At 36.3% G+C, this 16,843-nt stretch overlaps 1 protein-coding gene across 1 annotated transcript in view; it reads left to right on the forward strand.

Annotated features, from left to right (window-relative positions):
* Positions 1 to 16,843, forward strand: part of CASD1 (CAS1 domain containing 1) — a 34,201-nt gene that overhangs the window by 8,431 nt on the left and 8,927 nt on the right. The window contains exons 3-12 of the mRNA XM_063324856.1: positions 544 to 664; positions 2,220 to 2,264; positions 4,235 to 4,297; positions 5,684 to 5,728; positions 8,935 to 9,058; positions 10,786 to 11,000; positions 12,049 to 12,474; positions 12,868 to 12,957; positions 13,533 to 13,652; positions 15,718 to 15,874. Of these exons, the coding sequence (XP_063180926.1) occupies positions 544 to 664; positions 2,220 to 2,264; positions 4,235 to 4,297; positions 5,684 to 5,728; positions 8,935 to 9,058; positions 10,786 to 11,000; positions 12,049 to 12,474; positions 12,868 to 12,957; positions 13,533 to 13,652; positions 15,718 to 15,874 (1,406 nt within the window). The remainder of the gene's footprint in view (positions 1 to 543; positions 665 to 2,219; positions 2,265 to 4,234; positions 4,298 to 5,683; positions 5,729 to 8,934; positions 9,059 to 10,785; positions 11,001 to 12,048; positions 12,475 to 12,867; positions 12,958 to 13,532; positions 13,653 to 15,717; positions 15,875 to 16,843) is intronic.

The raw sequence follows: 16,843 nt of genomic DNA on the forward strand, positions 1-16,843 counted from the left end.
TATTATCTGTGTTTCTACAGGGTTTACTATAGTTGTACTTATATATAAAAATACAAATAAACAGTGGTGGTAATAGTACTGACACGTGTTATAGAGAACCACAAGATAGTGCAAGGCACTGCTCAGCCTCATGTCACTCTCAGACTGATGAAAGGGAAAATGCTGACCTTATGTGCAGACTTGCAGGTGAAAAAAATCCCAAATAAAATTACCAAGCACTTTTTTTCACCTACTAGTAAGAGAATTTTATTTTTTAGAGTTATGCTGTGCATTACCATTTTGAAACTACTGTGTTTGTAGCACCACAGAATAGGAAAGCCTGCTTAGTTGTTTGCATAATCACACATTAGCAGGAGAGTTCTTTTTCATTTCTATGCAAATTACATGAAACTTGTTATTAATTCAGCATGTAAAAAAAGATTCACCATTCCTTAGAGCTGGTTAGAATCTCAGGATTATCTATATTGCTCTGTAGACTTTCTAAAGACTTTTTCCTAAAACATAAATTTCCTGTAACATGAATGTTGTTGTTTTGTTTTACAGTGAAGCAAAAAATTGCCTTGTAGACAAATATATTGTGTTTATAGGAGATTCTAGAATTCGCCAGCTGTTCTATTCATTTATAAAACTCATAAATCCTCAAGTCAAAGAAGAAGGAAATAAGGTGAGAGAGTTTATTTTGATGATGTTTTTGTTTCTTTCTTCCTAATTTACCTCATAACTCTTCTTTGAACTTCAAAAAAGAAAGAAATTATACCATTTGCTGGCCTACCCCTCACAAAGAAGAATCATAGAAAGGTGTTTTGGAGAAGAACAAGATTAGACAAAGATAATTGTTTGGGTACTAATGAGATGACTGGGAATCTTAGAAGTGAACTAGAAAGCTCGAGAGAAAGCTCGCGGCAGTCTGGGAATAAATTAATGAATTTGACTTGTCCCATAGCAACTTACGCTTCATATTTGGCTTCTTGATGAGAAAATGATTGCTCCTTTGTGTGTTTTTAAATAGTAGTAATTCATGCCTTATAATTTGTCATTTTAAATGTCAGTTAAATTGCTGATCTAATCTGTTCATAAAAATCCTTGGGGCAATAACAGATTTCCAGGTCTAACTTGAGGCTGAAACTAAAAATAGCTTCTGGTCTTACCTACCTTTTGATTGCTGCCGAAGAGCTGTTTGAATTTTATAAGGTGAAGAATGTAAGCTGCAGCTTGCTGGGTGGAAGCAGTAAGAAAGGATTTAGCTGTGTCACTTATTGAACAGAATATTCGTTTCTTTTGCTATATCGTGCTGCTTAGGCATATCCCTTTATGGGTGTATGTACACATGTGAGGGAAAAGGTGTTTCACTTTCAACTGTAGATCAGATTTGTCAATTATTTAGTACTTCTGTTGTTTAGAAGTGCAAGCTGGCAGCTTTTTCAGCAGGCAGTGTGCAGTCATTTTCACTTGTCAAAACAAGAAAACAAGATGTCTGATTGATCGAATAACTCTGTTGTTCCTGGTCTGTTGGTTAGGTCACAGTTGCTGCCCAACAGTGATGGTGAGAGGATAGAGTGCTATAATTGATTTTTAAGTTGAGAGGTATCTTTTGTCAAGTACTTATAAAATCAAGATCTCAGATTGTGGAAGAGAAATACACTTGTTCTTTTGGACCAGGATTGGAACTAATATCGTATTTAGTAGTGTTTTAAAGGAGGATTGTGCATGCAGTATCTGACTACTTCCTTTCTGACTTATTACAGTGTCACTCAGAAACTCTAATAATGCATTCCAAACTTGATTTCTGCCTATTTTATTTTTTTTTTAATTCTTTAATTAAAAGTTTTTCAGTTGTTTTGTGCAAAGGAGATGGGCAGATGAAAAGGAAAGCTAGGGGAAAGGAAGCGTAAGAAAAGAAAGAAAATTTTTTTTTTCTTGTTTTGTGAGGCTAAATTTAGGAAAAAAAATGTATACCTTTGTAACAGGGTGAACGGAAAGCATTTCAGATTTTGTTTGGTATATTTCTTCCAGGAAAAATAACCCTTTATACAAGTAGCTTGTTATATCAAGAAGGTAACATAAACACTTTGCATAAGTATACTGACAAGTTTATACAAGAAAAATCTACTGAAGATAAACGTTTGGGTGAGAGCAAATTAACATATGAATGTAAATTATTTTTTTTCCTTCTGAAAGTTTGTCTTACTTTGGTTTTATTGTTTTGGGTTTTTTGACAGCATGGAAATATTCCTTTTGAAGATAAATCTGCTTCAATTAAAGTGGTAAGTTTTTATCTAGCATTAAATTCCAAGCCATAATAATGCATATTATTACTCATGCAATGTAATCCAAATTGCAGTCAGAGCTGGATTTTTCTTTTTGTCAGATCTTATAATTTGGCCTTCCCAAGAATAGTTTTTGCCAGGAAGTTTGCTCTTCTGCTGCTGTAAGAATATGTATCTTGGAGTCATAATTGTCATAATTGCCATCGAGCACTTTATGCTGTCCCAGCAAGTATTCCTTCCACTGTTTTTGCATGGAGAAATAACCACGATGTTGATTATAATGTGGATATTTAAAAAAGAAAACAAACAAAGTACTTGAGGTTAGGTTTTATGAAGGACTCTGTTCTCCTCTGCCCTGGCAATTGGAATGGTGTCCTCAATAGCTTTCTTTGCTTCCCATGACAGCTGTCAGCAGTGCTGGGATTCTGCTAGTCATGTATTTGTTTATTCCCTGGAGATAACTCATTCTCTGTTCATGAAAACCAAAGCAGCAGTGTTTTTGCTGAGCTGTCTGCAAGTGAGTTTTCAGTACTTGTTTGTGTACATGGTTAAGATTTAGGGTACAGAATAACATTTTAAGGTGTGAGCCCAAGGCAATTTAAGCCTATGGTGTCCTACTCTGTTGCCCTTCACGGTATGTTTCTGTGTTTGTGCTGTAATTAGCTCTGGTACCGCTGTGGCATGGGCTGGTTTAAGAGTTGATTCAGCCAAAAACTTACCTTGTAGGGTTCATTTTTGGTCAGGCGTGATGTGGCTTATCATATGGTTATGTGGATGCTGGAAAAGAGGGGGCAGAACACAAGGCAGGACAGAGGGGACAAAGCAATGTGATTCGTGTTGGTGTAGCCTGACACAGAACTTTAAAACTCCTTGAGCCTTGGTAGGTGTCTAACGACCAAGATTTGAGATGGCCAGTTTGGGCTTTTGGGAGATGTCTGGGCAGCTAAGAATATATTCCTAGTCTCCTGCTTCCTTGTTTTGATGCCATATTGCTGTTGACATCGTTGGCATGGCAGCTGAATTTTCACATTCATAATGGCTGTGACCCAGTAATCTAAATGTGGAAAATACTTGACCAACAAAAGAGAAAATCACTGAGAACGAGTGGAGAGTTAATTTTGCCCTTTCTAGTCATCATACTGATCCTTCCATCCTTCAGCCACTGCAGATGGCTGCCTGATCACTCACAGATTCCTGCCACGTACTGAATTGACAGTACTCAAGTGAACTACCAAAAATCTTGGTAGTTCTGTGCAGGTGGAAGATAGAGATTTCCTCTCTACTGGTAGTGTTTCTGCATTCTGCAGTATAAAGTTTCCTTGTAATAATGTCTGCATATGTAGTCCCGGTTATTTCACTTTAATGTGTATTTTTAGTCCTTTCGATAATTCTGCACTTGTGAAGTAACTAGATGCTAGGTAGTCTCAGCTTTACCTGGGAGACATAATAGCACTAGCCAAAGTCTAGACTATCCTTCTAGATGAAGGTTGGGCTCTACTCCTGCCATCTAAAAAAATGTCAGTAGGTAATGCATTTAATGTATATAGCACTACTAGATTTAAATGGCTAATAATTTATGAAATGGTAGTGTAAAACTTCAGGATTTATTTTTGTTTGAAAATTGTGTTTTCAAGCTATCAATCGCATTAAGTAAATTTCTGGAAGGAAAAAAACCACTTGTTGGTAAAAGCTTTGGGAAATTGAGCAAAAAGCAAGTTGTAATAAATAAGTTATAGATGTGAGCTCGATTTTAGCCCTGATTGCTTTAGAAGGTCAAGGACATCCCATTTGGAAGAAGGTAAAAAATTGCTTTCTGGTGAAATACTAAGTCCTGAACTACAAATGAAAATTTCTTCTTTTTTCATGGGGGCAAAGGGTTTTTTTTTCATTTGTTTTTGTGTTGTTTTTTTTTTTTTCTTTCTGTTTTCCATGCTAGACTGAGATGTAATTCTGCATTTATTTTACAGGATTTCCTGTGGTACCCAGAAGTTAATGGCTCTATGAGGCAACGTATCAAATCTTGGACTGAGGTTGGTCTTAAAGAACTGTTTATTTTAGGAAAATACAGCAACTGACTGAGGACTACTACCTTTCTTTTTTTTTTTTTAGTACCCACAACTATAATTTCTAGGAGTCTGGCAGCTGTAGCATATCACATATATTCAGTCAGTTATGTACCAGAGATCTGAAATTTGACATCAAAATAGTGAAAGAGGAATGTTTCCTGATGTATATGTTTCTGGGAATTTCTTGGTCTCACAAGGATGCCTTCACTGGGGCCAAAAAAACCCCAAACCAAACCAGAAAAACTCTACTTCCTAGGAGCAGGTTGATTCATCATATTAAGAGCTGAAAGGATTTTACTCTGATTTGATGTTTCTCTTCCTCTCTGTTTGCGGTGGCTCCTTCTTTATGTGACCAAACATTTTTGATCCTTATGGATCTCTTCCAACTTGAGATATTCTATGATTACGTGATTTTATATTTGTGTTAATTTGAGTGTTCCAAACTGAAGGACAAAGGCAATTTGTAAAGTCAAGAATGCCTTAATTATTTTTTTTCAATATTTCCCTCAAATTACATACTAATTATTTTACGTGTTTCAGTTATGATATAGGTTGACATGTTATTCGGCATAAAACTATGTATGATATGAATTCTGATAACAAGTAATATGTTTATAGATTGGAAACTAAATTTTTTTTCGTTTCTTCCTTTGTTGACCTTTAAAAAGCCTGGAGTTATTTATTAATGGCCACCGGTGATTCTTTTGCTACCCTATTTGTCAGTCTTGCACAATACCTCCCATCAAGTTATCATTAATTTTTCTTTTTCCGTGATTACTACAAAAAATTGAGAGCTGCTAAACCCTTGCTATGCCAAGGCAAAATTCATTCTGAGGTGATCAGCACTGTTTGTTTCCCTGTACTCTTCTGTTAGAGTGCATATTCTGGTCCTTGTCCTAGACATAATTTTCAGACCAGGGCAACAAGGGCAACAACTCTCAATTGTACTAGTTCTGGTTTTGCAATGGGTTTATGGTCATTTCAATCGGATGCTTGAGAATGCTGAGAGGCACTGAGAAGAAAAAGTACTTCAACAGTATGATCTACAGTTTACTTGACCTTAGGAGGAGATGCTTAGATAGCTTTTAAAGAGAACTTAATGCTGATTGTTTGATAATGATTGTTATTGATGCTTTGCACTTTTGCAGATTCTGTTATGTGAAAATTTTGGTGTATCACAAATTGATGTTCTCTGTAATATATCTGCAATCTATTCGTTTGTAACCATTAACTGATGGACAAGTTGAGTCATAGTTAATTAAGATATGAGTCTTAATTAACCTGCTCGATATAATAATAAGTATACTTTGTGAGTATTTTAAACTAATTTCTTTTTACTTTGTGTCTTAGGGTTCTGTGGCAAAACCTCATATAATTGTAGTAGGAGCTGCCACGGTAAGTTATACATATATGGTGTATTTTAGTAAAGAAGAAAGTTCTAGTAGGATAACTTTTATGCTCTCAAGTTGGTTACGTGATGAAGTCATTAAACCCAATCTATAATAAAAAATACACTCTCAGTGATTTTTCTGTTATAATGAGTAGTTCTAAAATATCAGATATATTTTGTTACAGCTTATTATATATTTATGTGCGATGTACAGTACTTGCTTTTTGGCAGCGATATTCGTTGATAAGCATTGATTAGCTTGAACCTAGCTAATAAATAAAGTAGCTTCTTTGTTAAAAGCAGATTATTCATTAAAAAGTTAAATAAAAGTACTTGCATAGTAACTGAGATGCATTTTTAATAAACTCTCTTCAGCCACAAAATACTGCTTTTGAGGATGGCTGTCGTGGTTTAACCCCAGCTGGCAACTAGAACCATGCAGCTGCTCGCTTACCAACCCCCCTGGTACTCCCCCCCAGGACGGGTGGAGGGGAAGAGGGGAAAGGGAGAAAAAATACCTGGTGGGATGAGATAAAGACAGTTTAATGGAAACAATAACAGAAAAGGAAAAATAATAATAATAACAACAATAATGGCACAAGTCACTCTCACTACCCTATGAATTGTCATCATTGGGAGCAGTGATTGCGGATTCCCGCCCCCCAGCTAGCCCCCGTTTATTTCATTGACCATTCCATTGTTCTGTCTCTGCTTCTATGGGAAGCTGAAAAAGTCCTTGAATATTGTAAACATCACTTAGCAACAACTAAAACCAATAGACATTACTGACATTCATTTCTCAGCAACCACTAGAAAGAAAATTAACTGTTTCCCAGCTGAAACCAGGGTAATGGCCCAATCTGGAATGCTCTTTTTTGAGCACACATATTTCTTATATGGGCAACCCCCTGAATTTTACAAGAATAATTCAACAACCAAAGAGATTGCACTTCCTCAGTCTTGTTCCACTGGGAGTTTCCACCACTGCTATGAGCTGCAGCATCACAGAAAACAGGGCTGTCAAGGACCTGAAGAGGTCTCCTAACCCATCAGTTTGTCACAAAGCAGGATCAGTTAGACCTGTGTCATGCTTGACAAGAGTCAACCAGTTCTTTAAAACTTCCAAGGATGGAATTCAAGAGTCCCCTCTAAGTAGTCTGTTCCAGTAGTTGGCTGGTACTGAGAGTCAAGAGTCAAACAACCGCTCATTTCATTAATTCCACATTTAATGTCCCTTACTTCCAAATATTTTGTAACTGGAATTTGAAAGGAATTAGCTATTACACATTCATACAGGCTCAAATGTAGAGGGGAAAAAACGTGTTCCATTTTAAACAAAATCCTTTGAAAGCAGTTTCGTTTAGAGACAGTTCAGGCATTCTGCCAATCTGGAAGCTCCTAGATATGCCAATCTAGGGTGAATTTCCCCAGTTTTAGGGAAGGGTCATAGGTGCATGCAGACCTCCACACATTTCCTGAGGGATCAGAAATTCTCTGTTTCCTTACAGGTGAACCACCCAAATTCTCTTCCTTTATAGGATCCATGTAAATATTTGAGCTTTAGGAATCTTAGTAAACCTAGAATATCTCTGCTCAGTCTGAGGATCTAGCATGTCTTACCAGCATGAGTCATTGTATTTCACACAGAAAATGCCAATATATATGGATAGTGTCATGGCATGCAGAAGGTCGGGTGGCAAAACTACAGGACTTTTAGCTAAATAATTCCTTTTACTCATATATATATATATATATATATATATTTATATATAAAAAAAACCAAAAAACATTAGCCATAGCTTGTTGTCCTTTGTGGCCAGCAGGAGATATCAACCACAAATACGTTATGTGATGCTCAGCTCTTAGTAACAGCAATATATTTACACAAAAAATTAATAGTGATAGCTAGAGTTGGACAAAGATAAACATCTCCTATTTTAAGGGACTTGCAGAAAAATGAGGTGCTTCAAAAATCTGATGCATGAGAAACATTGCCATGGCTAGCACTAACGTGCTAACCTGCTACTAGATTAAACTGATGCACGCCCTTGGACTTGTCAGCATTTTGAAAGTGACTTGTATCTTTAAGTTAGCTCTCGGTTTGCTCATGCTGCTTTGGTCTGGACATGTCTGTCTTAAGATGTCAACTGCATAACAGTTTATAAATAGAAGCAAAGTCTTATAAGCTGGAGAAACTCCAGCTAATACAAGACTTGGTTGCTTGCTTATTCTGGGAGAAGGAGATGCTTTGAGAATGTTACTGCACTGCTCTGCTTCGTAGTTCCCGACATCCTGTTGAATAGAATATGCTTCTTAAAATGTGTGTTTAAATGCTGTAGGTATTTCATGAGTAAAGATTTAGCTTCTGGGAGAAACTGGGAGCGTGAGTTCTCAGAGCAGCTGCGTATTATTTGGTTTCATGAAGTATTTGTTTATATTCGATAACATTCACAGGAAGTGGATTAATCAGTGTACTTGGCTTACAGCAAATTTTTTATGTAGATACATAGAAATAACTAGAGAGCTCACTACATTCAGGCTAAATTTTTTTCTTTTTTTTTCACAGATTTTGACTAAATCAGTATAGATAAAGTAATGTTTAAAAAAATACTGTATCTGTTTTTCTTGTAGTGTGGGAGATTCTTTTCAGAAGTTAGTAGAAATTCTTGTGTGGCTATTACATTCCCCCAATCATATCACATAGAAGATTAAATCAGAAATTAAAATGGCTCTTTTTCTTTTCCTTTTTTTTTTCTTTGTGGATAGCTGCAAAACAGGTGGAAATATTTGACTTTATACCACCGTCAAGTTTTGCTTGCACGCATCGCTTCCTGTCGTCAGTTTTCCTAGAGTAAAATCGGCAGAACTGGCCATGATTTTTGTAGAATGTGACTGGCTTTGCTACTTCACCATTGTTCAAAGTCGAGGGGCTTTTAATTAAAACACCTTGCATCGTTTAATTTATGAAAAATCAAATGTATGTTGAGTCGAATATTATATACTCCACATTTAAATGGTCTGTTTGAATGTAATTACATGTCTAGACAGCTGCTTGATCCAAAATAAATTTTTTAGCACTTCAAAAGCAAAGACTAAAGAAATAATCTAGCTTTATAGAAATAATGAAAAATAGCTACTAACAGCCGTGGAATCAGTTAATTAAGGGTCATCAGGCATAAAGGTTCTGAATCTCTTTCTTTTATTTCTCCAGTGGTCTATCAAGATTCACAATGGCAGCAACGAAGCCCTCACACAATATAAAATCAATATCACTTCAATTGCACCTCTTCTGGAAAAATTAGCAAAAAGTAGTGATGTTTACTGGGTCTTACAAGGTAAAGTAATGAACAGTAGGTAACAACTTGTACTGCCACTGCCTGTTGAATCATTCTCTTGTACAATATGGAAAACTTAGTCCATTCTGCTTTCTTACAGAGTAAAAAGGGTGTTGGTTGAATTCCAGTCTGGCCTTTTGTGCAGCCTTAACTAGCTAGTACCTAACTAGCTCTTACTAATGATGGAGATTTTAAAGCTTTCCCAAGAAGATCTTTTGCCTTCTGAAGTCGTAATTCTTTGTTAGCTTACTGTCAGACTCAATATGCCAGGTCTGTTTTCCCTGTGCCTGTCCCTCCATACATGCCTCCTGGGAGTCAAGAACACAAGTGCATAAAACAGCTGCATTCCTGTGTTTGTGTTCAATTAAATTTTAAGATTGCATAAATAATAGGAGAGGTTCAACAAGTGCATCCTCTGTGTGTGTCTAGAATGAATAGACATACTCTAGAGAATACAGAGAATTTAAGTCTCTACAATGAAACCTGCCTCTGTACGTAGGCACTGATGAGCTAAGATTTGGAGCCAGAAATTATGGTTCAAAATGAGTCTGTGATATTTTTATTATGGTACCAAGCTTGCATGCTTTTGCTTTTCTTCAGTAAATGTAAGGTATGTCTCTGACACTGAACAATGAGCTCACAGAACGTGTTCCTGGTTTATCTATCTGCCATAAAATATAGCATTTTAGGTTATCATCACCTTGGTTAGAAACATAGGCAGATTTTGCGCCCAGATAGGAATACACCCAGCTGTACCCTTCCAGTCACATCCAAGTTCCTATCACAGATGGCTCTAGAAGTTAACCTGAATCAACAGATTAATCTCACGTTCCTTTCAAAACCATGTTTATCTATAATAGAAGCAGTTAGCTGACAGACACGTCCCAATGTTTTGTTGATAAAGATCCAGTCCATTTAAGTCATCTCTGAGCTCTTTAATGGAAGAGAGGAGAAGCAGTCTGTATGCATAGAGTTGTCTAGACATTGATTGTTCAAAAGTATACATTGAGGTAGCTAAAGTAAATCAGCTTACAGCTTGTAGAGGTGTATCACCAGAGTTATGAACATCAGTAGCTTTTCATAGCAACTTACTGATCTCCAGCTGACCTTGTGATCTAGAAGCCCGTATAGCTTTGTGTTAAGCTCTGCATAATTTCTGAAGCTTGCAGGCAATTAAGTGGTGTTCCATTCTTCTGAAAAACTGAAATTCTGCCATCAGTTAAACTGGAATCAACAGGAGCAAGTGGAATATGCTTGTGGACTATGACTTAGAGAAAAGAGAAGCTGGTTTCTTCTGCAGTAACTAGAGGGTTTGGGAGATTATTTTTTTTCCACGTGCCTGTTCTGCTGCCTGTCTTCTGTCCTCTTGGCTTTGGAGTCTTTCCGTGGGGAATTCCATTACTGAGAGAAGGCATAAGTAGCTCTGCACTCCGGCATTGTGCTCTCTTCATGCGTTTGGGGAAACTGAACAGGCATTCATGTCTGGCTAAAGCTTTCTAATCTATAAATACATATGCATGACTAGGGAATGGCAGTAAGAACATTTCATCGTAAACAACTCTCGTTACTATGCTAGTTACTGTAACAGTCACTCATTTCTCACTGTACATTTTTTCTGTACCATTAAACAATAGTGACTGCCTAAATTAAAGTAACTTGTGCAACTTGAGCTAAGTATTTGTCAAATAGAAGATTAACGTGCCCATTCTTTGTCCTTTCAAATTCAGACCCTGTTTATGAAGATATGCTGAGTGATAGTCGGAAAATGATCACTAATGAGAAAATAGATGCGTATAATGAAGCAGCTGTTCGTATTCTGAACAGCAGCTCCCGAAATTCCAAAGCTAAAGTTAAAGTGTTCAGTGTATCAAAATTGATAGCACAAGAAACCATCATGAAGTCTGCAGATGGCCTGCATCTCCCTGAATCAAGCAGAGATACAGTAAGTGTTTTTTATTGCTGGTCAACATTAAAAAGTAATAATAGTAAAACAAGATTTTTAAGTGAATATTCTGAAATGGCAGACAATATGACTGTAATGAGGACCTGCACGTTCTTTAGGAAGTTTTGTTCAGATCTTAATAGGTGGGAGGGCGGTCAGTTATATAGAATGTTAAAGAACATAATAGCAAACACGTTAGCGTGAGCTATTTTAAAATAGCTGTTAATCTGCTACATCTTTTAGACCCTGAGTGCAAACTTCGTGCCTTCATCTGCATGAATGAGTTAGAGTGATAATGATTTGTAAAGCAGTGCTAAGAAGTAAGTCTTAAATTTTCCCCTATGTGCCCATATAATTTTGTTTAGTAAGGAGTATGAAAAGGGTAAGAAAACGCACAATATACACCTTAGTGGTTGCATGGACTGCCACTGACTGTATTTCTGATTTTATCTTTAACCTACCTACCTACCTCTCTCTATATATATGCATGCAGTGAGCCCCTCTGAGCTTTGTCAGTCTGCCCTTCTTGTCACTTAGCTCTCCCGCCGTGTCACCTTTAGTTCCGCTCCTTTGCAGGTTTCAGTTGCTTTCAAGTCCTGGATGAACTAAATATCATCTCACCACAGGTTTCAGTCTAATTGTCATGTTTTGGAGACTTTCATTACCGTTCCCCTTTAGGACCTGAGTTTGTGAGCTGTTTTTCATTTATAGTCCATTTAGCTCTTTATAGCTCCTTTTATAGCCAGTAGAGAGAAGCCTTGTGTTGTAAGGATTAGCTCTTTTTGCTTACCTCAAGAAGCTTGAGGATTTCCTGTTTGGAAGAGATGTTTTGGCTGTATTGTTGAATGCAACTAGGTATATGGGGGTACTGTGAAATTTTATCGCTGTAATGATAAGGGAGAATTGCACATGTTTTATGTCAGTGGATGATCTAGAAGAAAATGTCTTGTGATGAAAATGTTAACTTTTTTATTAGAGATTAATTGATTTCTTATGAAAATGTTAGCTTTTTTATTAGAGATTAATTGACTGCCTATTTCTTTGACAGAATGCGATGATTCTTATGAATGTCTACTGCAATAAGATAATGAAGCCCATTGATGGCTCCTGCTGCCAGCCTGAGCCTCCTCTCACTCTGATACAGAAGTTAGCTTTCTGTTTCTTTACTTTGTCTATTATTGGATATTTAATTATCAATTTAATTCATCGGAATAATTTTCGGAAGAACAAATCATGCACCGATTTGGAAAGTGGAGAGGAGAAGAAACCTGCCATCAGCACTCCTAATGTTTCTACTTTAGAGATGCTCTTACACTCCTTCTGCAAACTTGGTCTGATCATGACCTATTTTTATCTATGTGACAGAGCAAATCTTTTCATGAAGGAAAATAAATTTTACACACATTCATCTTTCTTCATACCAATCGTCTATATCTTGGTTTTGGGGGTATTTTATACCGAAAATACCAAAGAGGTAATGATCATGTTGACATCCTATTTATAATGTTGTTTCCCAGTTTAAGTGTAAATAACTAATTGCTAAATATTGAAATTTAAATTTTCAAATTTATAACTCATCTGCAAAAAAATGCACTCAGAATCAATATAATGTTTGTGTGGAATTAGATGCAAAAACTTTTTGAAAGCATATGGGTATGAGCGCTTTTAACCATTGTCACTCAGGCTTAGCTCAGATACAAGAGAGTGTAGGGCACGTTAAGATCTGGTGTCCGCTAGACAGAAGTGTTTTACAGTTGAGACCTATTTACCCATAAAGTGGTTTATTGTTTTGAACTTTTTCTCCTCATTTTGTAGATGTTCGTTGTACTTTTTGGAATAGCAACACTCTTGTTTTGTTTTGCATTAGACTAAAGTGTTAAATAGAGAACAGACTGATGAATGGAAGGGCTGGATGCAACTTGTTATTTTGATTTATCATATCTCTGGAGCAAGCACTGTAAGTGATTTTAATTTCTTTTTTTTTGAAGTGGGAGCACAATTTGTCTATGTTACTTCAAAAAGAAGATAGTACAAATGCATATTATATCTGAACAGAATTAATAACTCATCCTGTTGTGCCTGTAGTGTTAAAAACGGTATTAGTGGAATTAGTTTTTCTCTCTATTGAAGTGTAGATTTCTTTGATAAGAGCATTTTATGTGTTAATTAGCCAATGAAAAAATATACTTCTAGAACATTACATTAGTATATTTTTAACTGCTAGTTTCATTTTTATATTCAGAACTTGAAACTGCTGAAGGTAAGCTTTCAAAGATCCTTTCTAAACTCTGTTAACTGGTTACAGAATACGGAAAGTGTAGAGCAATAAATAGCAGAAACTCCTTTTAACATCAGGGAGGTTAGGGCAACAAAAGAGCTTAGTAAGAAACAGGGAAATGCAGCATAATGTTTCTTTTCTTAGTTAAATCTGATTTACTGCAATGCAGAAAAAGCATAAAATGGGGCGGAAGAAAGGAAAATCAAAAGCATTGACGTGGATATTTATAAAAGGTGCTTTATTTTTCTCCACAGTTTTTGCCTGTGTACATGCACATTCGAGTTCTGGTTGCTGCATATCTGTTCCAAACAGGTTATGGACACTTTTCATATTTTTGGATAAAAGGGGACTTTGGTGTATACAGAGTGTGTCAGGTAAGATTGTCTACTTACTGTTTTTTTATAAAGAAATTTGTTCGGATAACAAAATATCCATAACATATCCATACTCCCTAAATAATGTGATATGAGATTACTTAACCAAGTTTTGCACATTAAAAATGACTGTTGTTTCTATGTAATCTGACCTGTTTAATTGGTAGTGTTTGTCCAATACAAACATATAGCATATAAATGATACTTGCAATGTAAAAATGTAAGTATGTAGACTTTAAAATATCAAGACAAACATTTTTCAGTACATAGCCATGGAGTCTTCATTGCAGTAGCAATTTGCAATATATAGCAATATATAAGTAATGATCCAGGCAGGCTGGCTGGCAGTGAAGAGGGATATCATTGACAACAAATTTATTTATGAAATCTTCTTAGATTTATTCTATGGTCACTGGTGAGTAAGAGGTTTATATGAATAGCTGTGCTGTTCTGCATCGCCCTCTGGAACAGCCTTTCTCCAGTTACTGTTGAGATTAGATAGGTGGTGTGAATGTTCTCATCTGCTCTTCCCCGTTGGCAAAAAAAATGATGGTTTTCTTAAATTAGTCATTGGAAATAATTCATTTTGCTTCTCTTACTTTGTTCTTAAAATATCAGTCTGCTCCATGTTGATATTTTCCTCTGTGTTTGGGGTTTTTTTTAATTATTAGTATGTTTCTATTAGAGTTTTCTTTATACAAGTAGATAAATGTTTGGTGAATCCAAGAGACAGGTGTGTACAGAATTTCTGGTTTTGTCTTCTTCTGTGAATAAAGGTAATTACTCAGCAAGTTATTCAGCAGATTGGTTTGCTTGTTCCCAGCATGGCAAGTCTTTATGTAGGTGGAACAAATGTTGTCTTGTATCCAATTTAAATGGAAGTAATTTCCACTTTTAATTTTTGTATGCACTTTGGATTTTTTCCTCACTTGTTGGTGAAATAAAAAACGTTTTGACTGGTTACTTGGGGCCATTAATAGTGTCCCAAAGCACTTGTCGTATCTTTCTTTCCTTCAGATGAGTGATCTTTTGGATCCATTAAAGAAGCTCTTCATGTTGCTATTTTATTAAGTATCCAGCTGTTATGCATTAAAGTAGATTACTAATACATGAACAAGAGGCATCACTGTAGTATTTGCCAAATGTTGTACGTTACTTTTTCTTTCATTCTCAACTGAGAATTTGTTGGGTTGGGGTTTTTTGTTGGGACAGTTAGTTCTGTGTAACTATGGCTAACCCTTTGATATATAGAATACGGTCAGAAATACCACACCCCTTTCTTTAGAAACAGATGAAATTTCACAAATGTATCAGATGTATCTGCTTCCTTTGAAAAACAAATATGCAGGGGTTTTCTTGGTGGGGTTTTTTTTGTCATTTAAAAACTGTTGTTTTTCTTGGTCAAAAAGCTCTTTCAGTTATGGGTTTGAGTTTTCCACTCAAAATGCAAAATAGCAAGGAAGCAATTACTTTTCAGTCAGCTATATGGATTCTATGGGTTGTTTTCTTTTCCAAAGACAGTGTATTGGAGCCTACGTTAGTTAATAAAGAAAATAAATTTTCCCACCATGGCAGTACTGGAGAACATACATATTTTTGTGGCTTCCCCTGCCAGGTTTCGCGGTGCTATTGTTATATTCTCATGTAACTCGGGTCATTGTGCTTATTAAATGTATGACTGCAGCCGAACTGCCGCACTGGTGATGACATTACCCTGGCTTTAACTGAGCGAGCCCAGGTGCTGTGGGAGTGAAAGCAGGGAGGCACTAACAGCATCCAGCAACTGGAATACTCAGTCCCCAGCCTGGAATCAGTTCTGTTTTACCCTGTTTTCATTGCTATCTCTACCCAAATAGTCCAGCGTAGGACAGATCCAGTACTACATAATCCTCCTGCAGTCTTGTATTGCATTATTGACGTTCCCCGAGATACTTTTGCCATGTTTCAACTGAAATATAATCAGCATTTGAGGTGTAAAATATAGAAAGAAACATGCCCCCCATCTCTCTTAGCTTTGCCTCCCAGTTTATATATCCTCTGCCTTCTCTTCTCTGACTCCTTCCAGGTTTTATTTCGCCTCAATTTCTTGGTCGTGGTGCTGTGCATAGTGATGGACCGACCGTACCAGTTCTACTACTTTGTGCCATTAGTCACTGTCTGGTTTATGATCATTTATGCCACCTTAGCTATATGGCCTCAGATAGTCCAGAAGAAAGCAAATGGTAAGATTTTTTTTTCCCCCCCTTCTGCTATAAAAAATTTGCATGTTACTACAAATAATAATCATACAGAAAACAGTATTGTTAGTACATCTCAGTCTCTTTAACATAGTCAAAATATGTTAAACGGCTGTTCACAGAACTAAGGTTTATCATAGACAAATTAGATGTCAGTTGAAAAATGTAACGGCTGTTAACTAAGGTTTATCTCTGGTTACAGTAATATTACAATACTTTTTAATAGGTTTTGATCATCAGAAATGTGTTTTATCAAGAGTTGTAATATTACTGAATGCAAACTGAAAATATAGGTTGCGCTACCTATGGGTACGGCATGAGCAGTGAACGTTCATCCATCTCATCCGATGTGTCTCATCCATCTTGAGCACTAATTCTGCCATATCCTGCCAAATAAGAACTTGGCGTTTGTTATCTTAGTATCTTGTATTAAGTGAGCTATTAGAAGTGTGTCTTGTGATACAGATATTTTAAAGAGAAATTGAAGTGAAATTGCAGTTTATTTTATGCATTGCAGTTCATTGAAGAGCTGTCATCATGTGGTAAATGCGTATTATTTAATTCACCTAAATTAGAGCTAAAACCTTAAGAGTCTTAAATCCTCCTTCCCTATCGATGGAGTAATATCCAAATTTTATAGTCTGCAGATATGACAGTGAAATATATCAAATGCCTGCTAGGAATAGATGCTGCAAAAATATAATTACAGAGTAGTTTACAAGATACCTTGAAGGCAAATAGCTCCACTGTTTTTTTTATTTTTATTTTTTTTTCTACTAAGGCACATCTGTTCCAGATACAGAGAAATGACTATTGTGTATTTCGGAGCAATAGTGTACTGTGAAACTAGAAAATCTTTCAATGAGAACTTTCACTTGTTTATGTCGCTGTTTACAGCTGCTAATTTATATGGTGAGAGAGGGAGATGATCTCTCTTGCAATGTTGAGGCTTGG

This window comes from Chroicocephalus ridibundus, chromosome 2 (assembly GCF_963924245.1).
Source record: "Chroicocephalus ridibundus chromosome 2, bChrRid1.1, whole genome shotgun sequence".
NCBI lineage: Eukaryota > Metazoa > Chordata > Aves > Charadriiformes > Laridae > Chroicocephalus > Chroicocephalus ridibundus.